The sequence below is a fragment of the Arachis hypogaea genome, chromosome 1 (genome assembly GCF_003086295.3).
Source record: "Arachis hypogaea cultivar Tifrunner chromosome 1, arahy.Tifrunner.gnm2.J5K5, whole genome shotgun sequence".
In the NCBI taxonomy this organism is placed as follows: domain Eukaryota; kingdom Viridiplantae; phylum Streptophyta; class Magnoliopsida; order Fabales; family Fabaceae; genus Arachis; species Arachis hypogaea.
The window spans coordinates 4269574-4285888 of NC_092036.1; the positions used below are offsets into that span (position 1 = coordinate 4269574).

At 31.9% G+C, this 16315-nt stretch overlaps 2 protein-coding genes across 2 annotated transcripts; both read right to left on the bottom strand.

Moving 5' to 3' along the window:
- Positions 1-5343: 5343 nt before the first annotated feature.
- On the bottom strand, positions 5344-8821 carry LOC112791366 (uncharacterized). The gene is made up of 5 exons (XM_025834173.3): positions 8568-8821; positions 8245-8325; positions 6857-7029; positions 6092-6161; positions 5344-5746 (listed from the first exon to the last, which is right to left on the bottom strand). The coding sequence occupies exons 2-5, from the start codon at positions 8294-8296 to the stop codon at positions 5547-5549; spliced, it is 495 nt and encodes a 164-aa protein (XP_025689958.1). The 5' UTR covers positions 8297-8325; positions 8568-8821; the 3' UTR covers positions 5344-5546.
- A 4110-nt stretch (positions 8822-12931) lies between these two features.
- LOC112791373 (heat shock cognate protein 80) lies at positions 12932-16038 on the bottom strand. The gene is made up of 3 exons (XM_025834183.3): positions 15714-16038; positions 15096-15237; positions 12932-14983 (listed from the first exon to the last, which is right to left on the bottom strand). The coding sequence occupies exons 1-3, from the start codon at positions 15834-15836 to the stop codon at positions 13149-13151; spliced, it is 2100 nt and encodes a 699-aa protein (XP_025689968.1). The 5' UTR covers positions 15837-16038; the 3' UTR covers positions 12932-13148.
- Between the last annotated feature and the right edge of the window lie 277 nt (positions 16039-16315).

A 16315-nucleotide genomic window follows, 5' to 3' on the forward strand; every position in this document is an offset into this window, starting at 1 on the left:
TACATAAATGTGTACAAAAAAACTTGAAAAATTAAAATTATGTGAAATTTTTTCTCTAACAAGTTCTCATTTATCACAAGTCAATGGCTTTCCACCAAACTCGTCCAAGTCCAAGCCATATATATAATATAGATGGAAAAATCATATACATCAAGCAATGACAGCTGCTCTACTATAGAGATGAATTCAGGATAGAGGAGAGGATGTTACCATAGACCTTTCTTTGGAGTTCGAGAAGCAGCGCATCAGGAACGCTTACATTGCCTTGCAAGCATGGAAGCAAGATTGTTTCCTATCCCCTCAACTTCACAGCAAACTGAGTAGAATCTGATACGTGCAGCTACATTAGGTTCTACTGTGCATCAACAAGTTTATTCCATCAAAGCAATCTAACTTGACAAATTTTTGATTCATGGTCTTAACATGATGTTTTGATCTTGTGCCATCTTCAATAAATATCTCTCTAAAATTATTGGATATATGAAGATGGAAAGATAATAAAACTTTAACTATGTTTTGGTTTCAAGGCACGATTAGATTGGTTTTTTTAGAGAGATATTTGTTTCCACACTTAGTTGCTGTAGGGTTGATGACAACACTCTCCCAAATACAATAAAACCTAGGAATTTCTTAATTAGGAATAGTAAGAAATTCTTGAACAAAAAAAATCTCTTAATAGTTAAGTAAAATATACACTTAATACTTATGTGTTTAAAACCGTGGATAAAGACTTATTTATACATATTGCATATAGTAATTATAGTTTGTTACGTATGCAAATGGTTGTGTCTTTGCTATTGTCAATAAATACAATATTTTGAATATACACAAATGTGGAGTTCAAAGGAGAAAGTGAATACAAGCTAAAAAAACTCAAGAGCAATAATTGAAAACTATAGATAGATAAAGTGGGAAAAGTGAGTATATTGGCTTCTTATGGAATACAGGTGATGGAAGAATACAACAAAAACGTATTACATTTGAGGAATGATTTGGTTCTTTGTGTATATGATTCGGTTCTATGTGTATTGTGTACTTGTTTATTAGTTTTACGTTTATGGTTTAATCTGTTCTTTGTGGTTGATTTTGGTCTTTGATAGTAATGCCGAAGGGGATTAAATTTAATCACTTGATATTAGAACTCTGTATTCTCTAAAAGGGTCAAGTTTTTCACTACTAATCTAAAAAAAATAGTTTTAAACATGATCAAACATCTTATCAACTCGAGAAAACAAGAAAGGAATTGGCAATTCAGAATCAAATTTTTTTGAGAAAGTCTCAAAATCGAGTTGAAGTACTTCTAAAGTATATTGACTCCATGGAAGAAGAATCGATCTAATCTGACCAAGAGGATGATAGAGCTCTTGGAAACCAAGAATGAGGGATCTGATGTCTAAACCGTTGTCTCTATTACTGCTATTTAAAAACTATTTCTACTGTGTGTGTTATGATCTTTTGATACACTTTTTTTTTGTCTGGATGATTGTAATTTGACTAGTAAAGCTTAAACTTTAAACTGCTCAGTTTATATGGCTAACAAAATATTTTGTGAAAACTATTTTTTTTTTACTTTCTTGATGACAAAAGGAAAAATAAAAATGAAACATGAATTGAATGAATATTATTGATAAATTAGGTTATTTGATTGGTTGGTACCGATATATGAATTTGAGGATTGATAGCTTATTGAGCTCTAATCGAATATATTATTAGGCTGAATAAATATTTGATGAATCAATTGTATAGGTGGACCAAGCTGTTTTGTGAATTTGTGAATGATAGGTTAATTTTTTATGTTAAGCATTGTCATTGATTATAGTTTCTGCATATACATTGCTGTTTCAATGTTGATTACAGGTTGAAAAAAAGCACACATGAAGGGAGAGCTAACTGAATGAAAGAAATGGGAAGACCAATAAAAATTGGATCATTAAAGGAAAGTATGTTAACTCTTCTCATCTCTTTTAATTACAATTTATTTTCATTTATAATGTTTATCATCAAGAAAAAAATTGTTAAGTTTAAAAAAAATAATACATTTATTTTATGATGACAAACACTAGTGATTTGGGCTTTTAGCCTAATAATGTGTGTAATTTGTTTGGTTATTGTGTAAAAAAATAAATAACCCAAAATTTTCTTGACAACACTCTTCTCTTTTTTAGCCTGTAACCACTGTACCCAAACACTCTCTTTTCTCTTCTTACCCAAAACTCATGTGATTATTCAAGAATTAAGAATGAAAAGATCTTTCACAAGTCAAATGGTAAGATCAGAGGGTTTCAAGCAAAATGAAAAAGGTGCATCACCAAACTTATGCACTAAAAGGAAAAAAGAGGAAAAAGTCAAAAGTTAAAACTAAAAAGTAAAATTAAATCCGATTTGATGCAGAAAAAAATCAAAGAAGATGAGTTATTATCTTTGTGTAATCACTCTAATTTGTTGAATCTACCATTTTCCTGCTACACATTTTTAGGTAAGAAGAAGAAAATAGAGGTTATTTTTTTCTGCTGTAAATTAAATGTTATAATTAAAATTTGGAGCCAAAGAATATATCAATAGTTCATATCTTTGAAGTAAAAAAAAAAAAAGAAAGAGAAATTGCAAGCCAACTCCACCAGTCATGAAACTCTGCTACTATTTCATCTCTTCTGAGTGTCTTTATTTTGGTTTTTGAGAAAGAAAAATAAAGTTAAAGGTGTTCTACTAAACTCAAGTTTTGAAAGATTTACTCTTATATAAAAAGGTAAACAACTAGAAATTGAAGCAAAAAGAGTGAGTACACTGTTTGGGTCTTCATATCTTTCAAGTTATACCTTCTTCTCCTTCATAATTTTACATTAAAATTTTTGTTCTTCAGTTTTATCTTTCTTTGTTTTCAATCAATGGAAAAAGACAAATTTATAAGGTATCAATAAAAACCATTAAGAGAAAATGCAAAGAGAATAATCTTGGAGAAAAAGTCAGAAATTATGTCAATCTTTTTGTAATTGTTTCTGTTTTGTATTCATGAGTTTGAGAGGTTTTCCTTGCTAAGTTGGGTAAGCACTTAGTGTTGAGAGTCTTAGTGAACGGGAGTGGATCCTCTCCAGTGAGAAAAAAAATGGATGGTGTCTAGTGTAGGATTTCACCCTTCATTGTTCTCTCTCTCCTATTTAATTTTGGTCCCACTTATAGAATTAAAGGTGAGAGATCACACTTTATTCTCTCAAGTGTTAAAAAAATGGAGAGTATCCATTTCCTTAAGTGAACCTAGTCAAATCAAACTTGGGTAAAAGTTCGACCTTGTCCTTGATAGGATTAGGCTGAATCCCTGAGAATTTGTGTTTGTAAAACTTTAAAAAAGATAGTGAAAATTTCACCACAGTTATGGTGAAAAACTGGATGTAGGCCACATTACACATGGTGGTTGAACCAGTATATATGACTGTGTTATTTTCTCTTCTCTGCTCTTTCTGATTTGCTCGTTATGAAACAAAATAAATTGTCTCCTACTTAAGGCTTGTTTGGGTAAGCTTTTAAGAAAAGATCTTATGTAAAAGTAAAAGTGATTTTATATGAGATTGACATAAACAATTACAAAAAGATTGACATAATTACAGCTTCTCAAAAAAAGATGTTTTTTTTTCTAGTGCTTTTATTTTTACTATTAGAAATTTGCCAAACACACTAAAAAATTAAAAAAAATTATCAAGATAATGACACCCAAATAAACACTTAATCAACTATATAGAAATCACATCAACACAGAATGTTAATTTTTTTTTCTTTGTTCTATTTCTGATTCTCTCGATGAGAGATAAGATGAATTTGTCTCCTATATAATCATTATTGCAACTCCGTAGCATCAATGTATTAAATTATGGTTTAAAGTTTAAAAGTGTATAAATTTAAAAGAGACCATAGGTTCAACCCTCTTCTCTAGGCTATTGAGAATCATCATTTATAAATTAAAAAAAAAATTAACACTTCTAATCATTTTTCTTTTTCATTTTTACAGTGAATTTTTTTTCTCATATTTTTTTGTCTTTTTGCAGAGTGGATAAAAACAAGTTGTAGTAACGGATTAAACTTCTCACAAGATGCGAGAAATATGTTTTTCATATTAAATTGACAGTTTATTTTTTTTTTGTCTGCAAAATGATAAGATAATATTGTAACAAAATTTAGTTGTTACCCGGTGGAAAAAAAGGTTAAAAATTTAGATTGAGTCTATATATACCAATAGTGGCTCTTCATTTTTTCATTGTAAGTTTTTCTTCTTCTTTAAGCGTAAACCCTCTTATTCATCTCTCTAAGAACCTTATAATGTCACCCTATACTTTATTAATTTAGCTCCTCACCTAGAGAGATTGAAGAAGAGAGTTTACATTTCACATAACTAACTACCTTTTATTCAATTTATCTAATTATGCGATGCTACATCACTAAAAATAACACTTTTTATGTTGACCGCATAAATAATTATTCAAAAAAACGGATGTGATTGCACGATTGTATAAAACATTTTACAATGTTAGTGCATCGAAATTAAACACATCATATACACATAATAAAAGTGTAAAAGTCCAACCACTTTTTTTATTCATTACGGTGTCACAAAATAGACTATGCCAAAACATACACACTCATTTAAAGTCACAAGTATGTTATATAGACAAGGACTGGTATTTAGTGGGTTAATATAATTTACAATAAATATAACCAATATGCAATAATTGTTTTTGATCTATTGACAAAATCAAACTTATGTCAATCTTAAAGCTATATGATTAATTCAAGCAATTGTTTACTAATCAGAAAGCAGACGACTTAACCATGAATACAGGAGACGACATGGAATGAGAAGAAAATAGGAGTAATAATGAAGACGAATTCTGAATTCTCAACCCACTATGAAATTTTGGAGGGAAACAATGAAGGTAAAGGACGAGGCAGGCAACACAAAAGTTCAAGTTGCAGTATCGAGAAATATTTGTTAATTATATTGCATGCTTAGCTTGTAATTGGATTCAAAGTGCTGCCTTCACATTCGGTTTGAGTTGGGTTTCAACCAAAAATTAGAGTGGCTTTTTACAGTAGCCCTAGGAAAAAAACCACCAACCCTTATTGGTAGCAGTGAGAAACTAAATCAAAAAATGTACTAGAAATTTTTGCAAGTAAGTTGACGTGTTAATTTGCACATGAAGACGACTCCAATCCATAAAAAATCTCCACCCAACTTTTATCTACAATCCAAGCATACCATCTAAAAAGCCAAACTTCTACCCCGTTCCTATTTGCATGCTAGCAATTGGGAAATTTTTACTGGCGCTGAAAACATAACCACTAGAGACCTTACCATTGTGAAGTTTTAAGGAGAGTTTAATTTGTAATAATAATACAAAATTTTGGTAGCATACATCATATCATCATAATGAAGCATATAATTGAAGCTCAATACACCAGCTAACCAATATAACCTACAGTCACTATGAGGAAGGAAATTCCAAGAAATTCAGTACCAAAACCTTCAAGCAAAGCATGCATTGGTCTGATTCTAATCCTCACCTCCTCCTACTACTCTTGTATGCGTCACCTTCACTTTCCTTATCCTTTAAGAATCCAAGAAAAGCAAGAAACCCGAAAAAGAAAAATCCACCAGACCAGTTGCCTCCACCACCACCACCTCCACCGCCGCCATCATCATCGTCGCCAGGTGGAAATCCAGTTCCTCCATCATCAAGTTGTGGTGACTTCTCCTTCGCTGAAATTGAGTTAAATCAGAAGCCATTTAGAATAAGTTTTTGATGTAGTATAGTAATGCATTTAGTTGCAATTTTTTTTTAATGAGCAACTCCAATGAAGAAGTTAAATTTATTCAGCAGTGAGAATTTTTTTTTAATCATAGTTAATTATTCAAACATTTGATTCAGCATCTCGTAGCCTTTTCTTGTAAAATGCTTTTCAGGTCAATGATTACTGGTAAAGAAATATATACAGAAAACAGAGTGCAAATGGAACAGCTAATATATGCTAATAGCAATGCAAAATAGCAAATAAAAGGACACAAACTAAGTTTTAGCAAATCTATGTTTGGAATAAACAGTACCAGGAACGTGAGTCATTGTTGGAGCTTGGCGTGTAACAGTTTGAGTTTGCTCTGCACCACATCTTGCATTCTGCATATATAGGAGGATATTAAGGAAATCAGTGGAAATATATTTTTCTTCCCATTATGACATCAAGTGTGCATTCAAATTGGATGCCTCAGCACAATGCATAGAAGTTAATAACCATATTTAAACCCCAAGTGATTTGTGCATTTCTCTTTTTGTAGAAGTCCACCAAATTAGGTATGTCATTGCAATGAGCAAACAATAGTATTCTAAGTGTCCTGTCGGTGAGTGACACACTATCAATAATGAACATGGATCCATTTATCTATGATGTTTAACACTAGCCACACTTCCTCAAACCAGAAAGCTTACAAACCAAAAGCAACAAACAAGATATGAATTTTCAGCCATTCATTTCATTTTAACCATTTGTCAGAGATGACTATTAAAACACCCTTATCTAATAAAGCTGTCTCCCAAATGTAATGCAATTATATGCATTATAGGTGAGTAGAAAACAAATATAATTTACATGGTGGTTATACTCCAATTTCAAACACATAAACGAGTGGAATATTGGAATTAGAAAATATCATGATTTCCACGTAAAGAGGGAGCACCAAGAAGATAAACAATTGAGCTTTTTCTTGAGCTTTTTCTCACTATGCAGGGATGGCTAAAGCTCCAATGATGATAAATCAAAATAATTTAAAAAATAAATAAAAAGAAAGAGGACATAGAGAGAGTAAACAACATACCAAAGCTGCAGCACATATAAAAGTTGCAGTCCGAGCAGAACATGCTCTCGTACCAAATGGAAACTGTGTATAAGTAGGCTTCAATGATCTTGAACTATAAGTCGTCCGTGGTCGTCCTGGAAAGTTATCTGAAGAAACAATATTCCTCTTGTGGTGCTGACCACCTGTTCTCACTGTTAAACAATATAATAAACAAAATCACCATTTTATTATCATCACAATAGTTAAAATTCTGAATTATACATTTGATAAGTTCTGTTAATAATACAAAACTTATTTTGTCAGCCAGCTTAGCAGGAAATTTATTTGCAGTGAACGCTAAAGTGCCATGTTGAGATCGTATGCAGAATTATAAAGGAAAATACAAAGTTGTACAATGCGGAATTGTAATGCGGATAGTAAGATTCTATCAAATTACATGATGTTCATAATATACATGTCGCATAACATAAATAAGCAGATAAGTCACCATTAACACAATTGAACTTTAATTAAGTATGCAAAAGACGTTTTCTACACTCAAATGCTACGTAATAAAAAAAATAAAGGACAGAATTTTTGCAGAACCAAGTACCCCAGCAACAGTACCCTCCTCCCTAAATTTCTCTCTCTCACACACACACACAAACAGAGAGACATAGAGAAACAAAAGAAAAAGGACAAAAATAGAAAGCTGTGCTCTCTTCACCAGCGGCAGCAAGCTCTACGTACATTGGACAGTTTAAACTTTGGCCTCAAAATGAACCAATTAGTAAAGCAATCAACAAATTACATGCATTTATCTGTAGAATTTAATGATTGACACATTACACGCATGTGGATTCATTAGAAATTTGTGAGACGTAAACACTACATCAAACCTTGGATTAGATGAAAATCAATCATCCATCCATCAAATAAATTATCAAGCACTTCACATCACCACATATGAACACTTTTATTATTAAGTTATTATGCCTTTAACAGCACTTCCTATGACTAATGACTTATACAAGCTTCAATTCTCGATTCATGTGCTACATATTTGGCTCTCATCCTTCAAAGACTACAAGTAAAATAGGAACATCCATCAACAAAGGGATCGCCCAATCCCCATTCCAAGGATATCATGTCTTAGCTATTGAAAACAACAAAATCAGATGGTTCTATTGAGCATCTAAATATGGAGAAAGGCCACTCATTCACAACCAATAATACAGAATTCCTCAAGAAGGAAAGGAAAGGGTACAATTCACGTTTCACTAATTCTTATTGTTCCAAGAATTTCGGTTCATGAAAGCAACTCTAATTTTTCCAAAATCATATTTCCTAATTCTTACATGAATATACAACTTGTCATCTTAATTCGACTCGCAAGAGGGGAAAAACAGTTAGAAACTATAATTTACCCGGTGGTAATATGGGCAAAGGTGAAGATGAAACTGCACAAGTGCTCAACATTGATATCCAGATAGAAGCCGCGAAAAGAGCTGAAAATTAATAATTTCGAATCAGAAATAAATAAATAAAGAAAAAAGAAGAAAACGAAAAGGTAATAATATCATCTACTTGCTAATTAATCGACAATTACGAAGCAATGCAAAATAACAATCAATTAGGCATTCACTTTCCAAATTTCAGTTTCAAGACGAAGAGATATCATGGTGGTAGGAATTAAGACACTATGGAGCTTAGGGTTTTAAGATGAAGGGGAGGAACATAAAAATGGTACCTTGGATAAGCGAAATTGGAATTTGCAGAGTTGTTGGTAGGAGTTGGGGAAGTTGTGTTGAATGGCGGTGGATGTGGGATTGGATTTGTTGAAACTCTTTCAAGACGGTGAACCCAAAAGCCCAAAGAAATGGAGGAAGGAGGAAGGAGGAAGAAAGAAAGAAGATGATAGAGCACAAGCAACTTGCTTTCAACACACCAACAATTGCATCCACAACTACTTCCGAAAATTTTTTTTTAATACGAAATGTGAAATTAGGTAATAACTTTTGATTTTTTTTAATGTATTTAACATATTAAAAAATTTGAATTTTCAATAATTTTAACATATATGATATGTCCTAAATGTACATATTACCTAAACTTTTAATTGATAAAAAAAAGTATTCAACAAAAATTTTAGTATTCAAATTGCATTATTACCAAAAAAAAAATGTACATTTTGATCTCTCTTTATAATATCATAACTATTAAATTTTAGTCTCTTCATCTAAATTTAGGGTTGAAATATAAAAAATCCAAATAAACTTTCAAACAAAAGTATATGTAAGAATAAAAAATAAAAAATTATTATAAAATAAATAAATAAAAAAATAAATATAAAATAAAAATATATAAATAAAAAATTCTAATATTAATATTCACTAATATTATTATCTTAATATATCAAAAATAATTCATATATTACTTGATAATTCACTTTTATATATTGGAACGTGTATATATATAGATATTTTATTAGTCTTGTGTGTGTTTTTGGTTTCAGATTATGCCTCCTATTTATATATATGCAAGGTTAATTTTTTCAAGTCTTAGAAAAAATTGCACATGTCCATCATCAAAGGTGTAAACTACCAAAATGGTTTTAATTAGAGGAATATTTAATAGTCATCTATATTACTATATTCTTTTTTGAATGTCCATTACAAATATGCATCGTTAAAATCTTACTAATCTTACTAAAATAAATTTAACAGAAAAAAATTTTAGTGAAGGAAAAAGAGTACAATCTCATTTGTGATGAAAACTGTCTCGTTAAAAATTTTGTCAAGAAAAATTCAAAAGAAACAAAAATCTAACCAAGGAAAAGAGTACAGCTTCCCTTTTTTGTCGACATTATCTAATATCTCGAAATCGGCGCATCCTAATATGATGTACCAATCTTTCAAAAAAAGGATTTTGGAAGTGACTTTGTAAATAAATCTGTCAGGTTATTGCTTGAGCATATCTGTTGGACATTAATTGTTTCTTAATTTTGAAGGTCACCAGCGAAGAAGAATTTGAGAGAAATATGTTTTATTCTATCACCTTTGATGTATCTACTCTTAATTTAAGCAATGCATGTTGTATTATCTTCAAACAAAATAGTTGGAGCTATTTTTCTATCAGTCAGTCCACATGATAATAGAATATATTGGATTAAACTCCTGAATAAAAAATATTTGTGACTTACTTCATGTATCGCTAGTATTTTAGCATAATTAGAAGATGTTGCTGCTATCCTCTGTTTCATGGACCTTCATGATATAGCTGTATCACCATATGTGAATACGTATCCTATTTGAGATCTTCTTTTGTGTGGATCAGACAAGAACAGTCCCATATTAATTGTTCCATAAAAATATCGAAAGATTTGTTTAATTTCATTACAATGTCTTCTAGTTGGAGAATAATACCTTGCTAGTAAATTCACGACAAATGATATGTCAGGTCGTGTATTAACAAACCCTAATAATAAATTTTTTTCATCAATGATTAAATGACCAATATTTCATTCAAGATCCTCAAAGAAATTAGATACTTCATAATGAGTAGTGTAATTTTCAGCAACATTTTTTGAAACAAAATTTGTCTCCTTTCTTTTGTCATTTTTTTTTTAAGGATACTTGATAAAGATCAACTAAGTGCCTTGGAGTAAAACAGGTACGAGACCAATGGTTTTTTTCACCACAACAGAAATATTTATCCTCTATTGATTTATTTTGTCCATTATTTCTTTCTTTATCCCATTTTTTGTGAGATTCTTTTTTGTGAAAATAATTTTTCTTTCTTCTATAATTTATCTTGTTACCAAAGTTTTGCCATTTATCTTTTTTGGGGTTATAATTTGCCGCATTTGCTTCAGAAAATGAGGCGGCACCAACTGGGCGCAGTTCATAATTTTTTAAAAGCAATTCATTGTTACGTTTGGTAACAAGAAGACAATAAATTAGCTCAGAATATTTTTTAAATTCTTTTTTTGATACTGCTACTGTAGGAGCACATTCGAGGCATGGAAAGTCGAGAAATCTTTCTCTAATATGTCATTTACCAGTTATCTTTTTTCCACATAATTTCATTCCTGAAGTAATTTGGAACATTGTTCAATTGTATTCGTTTATTGATTTAAAATCTCGTAGACGCAAATGTGTCCACTCATATCAGACTTGAGAAAGTATCATTGTCTTTTGATGATTATACCTTTTTTTAAGGCTCTTCTACAGACCTGCATAATCTTTTAGGCTATGTTGAGTTTGAAGAAAATAAATAGAGAGAAAGAAAATAGAAAAGAAAGAAATCGAGTGAATTTTTATTTTTCTTAGATGTGTTTGGATGGAAGGAAAATAAAAAAAAAGAAATATTATAAAAAAGACAAGCTAATTTTTTTCTATCTCTTTTCCTTCTTCTCTAATTTTTCTCCTCAACCAAACAATAAAAAAATAATCATTTTTCTTCTCATTTTCTTTCTTTTCTTTTCTTTCTTTTTATTTTTCCTTCAAACAAACATAGCCTTAGTGAGATATTTATTTTTTAATCATTCGTTGTGACAAAGGAAGATCATGACTTTGGTTTTATCCTTTTGGAATGTTTTATTTTTAGCCTTAATGGTATCTCTAAAATCTATTGAATCAAAATAAATTTTGCCATTTAATATCTATGATAAATAGCTATTTTTAGATATATCAAAAGCATTAAATTCAAGATAAGAGAGCTTTGATATAATGAAAATTTATTACCTACATTTTTTTAAATTTTGATTAGAATCTCGTGATAACATATAAAATAAATAAATAAATAAATAAATATATAAAATAAAAAAATATAAATAAAAAATTCTAATATTAATATTTACTAATATTATTATCACAATATAACAAAAATCATTTATATATTGCTTAATAATTCATTTTTATATATATATACATACATATATATATATATATATATGTGTGTGTGTGTGCAAGGTTAACTTTTTCAAACCTTATAAAAATTACATCGTTTATCATTACAGGTGTGAACCGGCCAAATGATTTTGATTGGAGAAATGTTTAATAGTTATCCATATTACAATAAGAATAATGATTTTTATATTTATGTAAACCATGACATAAAACCTTATTACATAAAAAAATTTATAATTTTTTTATGTTTATATTCTCGTTATAAATATGTTGAAACAAGTATTTTAAGTTAATAATTACTCCAGTATTATTTAGATTTTAAAGGATAAGCTACTTTTATATATATATATATATATATATATATATATATATATAAAAGTCTAATCATTCACATATTTAACACATGAAATAAATTTTTTACATATTTTATTTTAATACAGAATACTATTTTTTGAATTAAATCCTAAATAATTAATTTATTGTATTGTTTTAATTCTTATGAGAATATAAAATTTAAGAAATATTTGCATAATGTTATATTTAATACATATTCCAAAAGTTTATTTTTATTCTAACTTCTACTATATGTTAAATTAATTAAATATATGATTCTTCCATATATTGAAAATATGTAAAATGGAATTATGATAATGATAAGAAAGAAAAAGGTGAGACCAAAAAATGGCACAACATTTATATATATTGAAAACGTATGCAAGCCTACCCAATCCTTTTATTTGTTCCTAGCTTCATTAACGCAAGTGCAAGTGCTCGGATTGTGATCCTCGGAGTGGTGATAGAGACAGAAGAGAATCGAGAATTCATGCAAAAAATTGCATCAAAAGGCAAAGAAAAACTCTAAAGATGAGTTGTAGTAGCAAGGGCCAAAGATAGAAAGATTACATTAGATAAAAGGAATAGCCCAGGACGGAATAAAGAGGCGAATACAGCAAATTCCAAGCAAAGTAATTTGACAAGAAGCTCGCGCGTTAAGGACTTGATTCATTTTCCAGGAAATTTAGAGCAGTTTCAGTGCAGAAATGTTTAATAAAGTTTAATGTGAAAACTGAAAAGTAAAACATGCCGTGTACGATGTACACCTAGCACCACTGCTAGTATATCTATATCTGGTCTAGCAAATTTACTTCCACAGCACTCGATAGATCCCCAAAATAGGTCCCAAAACTTAAAATACGCAGGAATCTAATACCAAAATTTACCACGGTAAAGTGATAAAAAGCTTAGCTCAAACATTAATTCAGCAAATTGTACCTAACTTGCATAAATAACTGCCGAACATTCCAAAATAGAAACGTAAAAACATAGTAAAAAAAAAACAAAAAGGTAATGGAAAAAATAAAAAGATTGTCCAACTTCACTAATTAGCTACTAAAATTAAAAGTGGAGAAAGGTTAAAAGTTTTAGTCAACTTCTTCCATCTTGCTTCCTTCAGCATCAGCATCAGCTTCCTCCAATGGAGGCATGTCAGCATCTACATCACCAGCATCCTCATCAATGCTCAGACCAAGCTTCAACATTCTGTGGATCCTGTTACCGAAGGTGTTGGGATCATCAAGGCTGAACCCAGATGTGAGGAGTGCAGTTTCAAAGAGCAAGAGAACAAGATCCTTGACAGATTTGTCGTTCTTGTCTGCATCTGCGCGCTTCCTCAGCTCTTCCATGATGGGGTTCTCTGGGTTAATTTCCATTGTCTTCTTGCTTGACATGTACCCTGCCATACTGTTGTCCCTCAAGGCCTGAGCCTTCATGATCCTTTCCATGTTAGCAGTCCAGCCATATTCACCGGTCACAAGACAGCAAGGTGAGTCGACAACACGGTCGGAAACAACCACCTTCTCCACCTTATCACCCAATACATCCTTGATGACCTTGCAAAGACCATCGAATTTCTCCTTCAGCTCTTCCTTCTTTTTCTTCTCATCCTCACTCTCGTCAAGTTTGAGACCCTCCTTGGTGGCAGACACCAACTTCTTGCCCTCGAATTCCTTGAGCTGACCAACTGCATACTCATCAATGGCATCAACCATGAAGAGAACCTCATAACCCTTCTTCTTCAGCTTCTCAAGGAATGGGGAGTTTTCAACAGCTTTTTTGCTTTCACCAGTGATGTAGTAGATATCATTCTGGCCTTCCTTCATCCTGGTTACATAGTCCTTGAGGCTAGTCATCTCATCACCACTTTTGGTGGAATGGTACCTGAGAAGTTCAGCAATCTTTCCCTTGTTCTGAGAATCCTCGTGGATACCCAGCTTCAGGTTCTTGGAGAAAGATTCATAGAACTTGTTGTAGTCCTCCTTGTTCTCAGCAATTTCAAAGAACAGCTCAATGCACTTCTTGACCAAGTTTTTGCGGATGACCTTGAGGATCTTGTTCTGCTGAAGCATTTCTCTTGAAATGTTAAGTGGAAGATCTTCTGAGTCTACGATACCCTTGACAAAGCCAAGGTATTCAGGAATCAACTCCTCACAGTTGTCCATGATGAAGACTCGGCGAACATAGAGCTTGATGTTGTTTGGCTTTTTCCTTGTGTCAAAGAGATCAAAGGGTGCCCTCTTGGGAACAAAGAGGATAGCCTTAAACTCCAATTGACCCTCAACAGAGAAGTGCTTCACAGCCAAATGCTCTTCCCAGTCATTGGTCAAACTCTTGTAGAAAGCAGCATATTCCTCCTTTGAGATCTCCTCTGGCTTCCTCATCCAAATAGGCTTCTGCTTGTTCACCAAGGACCATTCATGAGATACCTCCTTTATCTTCTTTTTCTTCTTCTCTTCCTTCTCCTTCTCTTCATCAACTTCCTCCACTTTACCCTCCTCTTCCTTCTTCTCTTCCTCATCCTCGTCATCAGAAATTTCCTTCTCGGTTGTCTTCTCAATCCAGAGAGAAATTGGGTAGCTGATGAACTCAGAGTGCTTCTTAATTAAGTCCTTCAATCTGCGTTCCTCAAGGTACTCTAGCTGGTCTTCCTTCAGGAAGAGAGTGATCTTAGTACCTCTGCCAAGAGGCTCTCCGGCTGTATCCCTGGTGACAGTAAACGATCCACCAGCTTGTGACTCCCACACATACTGCTCATCATCATTGTGCTTGGTGGTGACAATAACCTTCTCAGCAACAAGGTATGCGGAGTAGAACCCGACTCCAAACTGACCAATCATGCTAACATCAGCACCAGCAGCCAAAGCCTCCATGAACTCCTTGGTACCAGACCTCGCAATGGTACCGAGGTTGTTAACCAAATCTGAAATAATATACAAATCACAGCATCGATTAGAATCATTTTATGATTAATCAAACACTGATAATAAAGTAGGTTTAACTAAGAATTTAAATAACCAATGTTAACTACTTACCAGCCTTGGTCATGCCTATACCACTGTCAACGATGGTAAGTGTGTTATTGGTCTTGTCAGGGATAATGTGGATGAACAACTCAGGCTGAGCATCGAGCTTGCTCTTATCTGTCAAACTCTCGAATCGAATCTTGTCCAATGCCTATATGACAGAAATGCACAGACAGTAAATTTGTGTGCGAAAACAAACACGTGATGAAATCTAGTATTAACACAGAAGCAAAACTGCACGAAAATTACAAGGGATATTCCAAACACCAAATGCAGTACAAACATGCTTGCAACTCGATATGATTTGAGTTTAAATAAAAATAATTCAATGCAGAAGGTATACAGCAAAAATATAAACGAATATAAACGTATAAATAAGCAGAAAAAAATATAAACGAATATCAATGAAAAATTCATTGAGCCTCAAAATATAATAACTAAAAACAATAGGTATAATCAGCTAACAGATAAGCAGATCTTAAGAACGCTATAAAAAGAAAACGAGCACTAGTCGAATTGAACCAACAAAAAGTAACATAAGAGATACACAAGCAAAAGCGCAGATCGAGAAAAATAAAAAAGAAAAGGAAATGGAAAAGGAAAATGAGAGAGAAAGCGGATACATACATCAGAGGCGTTACTGATGAGTTCACGAAGGAAGATCTCCTTGTTGGAGTAGAAGGTGTTGATGATAAGGCTGAGAAGCTGGTTAATCTCAGCCTGGAAAGCAAACGTCTCAGTCTCCGCCATGGCCGATCTAAGCACAGAGAAGACGCGAAATGAGGGAGTGAAGAAAGAAAGAGTTTAGGGTTTTCGGTGAGAGAGTGAGTGTTGATTGGAGGCGTCTGAAGAGCGAGGGGAGGGTTTATGTTTTATATGACAAAAAAGGGTGGTTTCTAGATCCTTCTATGAGGCAAGAATAATGGTTAGTTGTGGGGTTCAAATTGAATATTCAAATTTCGGTAATTTCCCCTCTTGCCTTGTCATGTTGGCCACGCATTTGGCTTTCATTAGTTGGGATTTGGGGAACTCTTAGTTGTTGTGTATAAAAATTAAAAACTATAAATTTTGTGACGGATGTATTTTAGTGATTAATTTTTTTATCCAATATATATTAAAATATAAAATAATATATATAGAAATATGTACATATGTATAGTAATTAATTTAATAATTTCATTTTTCATATATATAATATTTATGTTTTATAATTTAAATAGTTTCTTTCA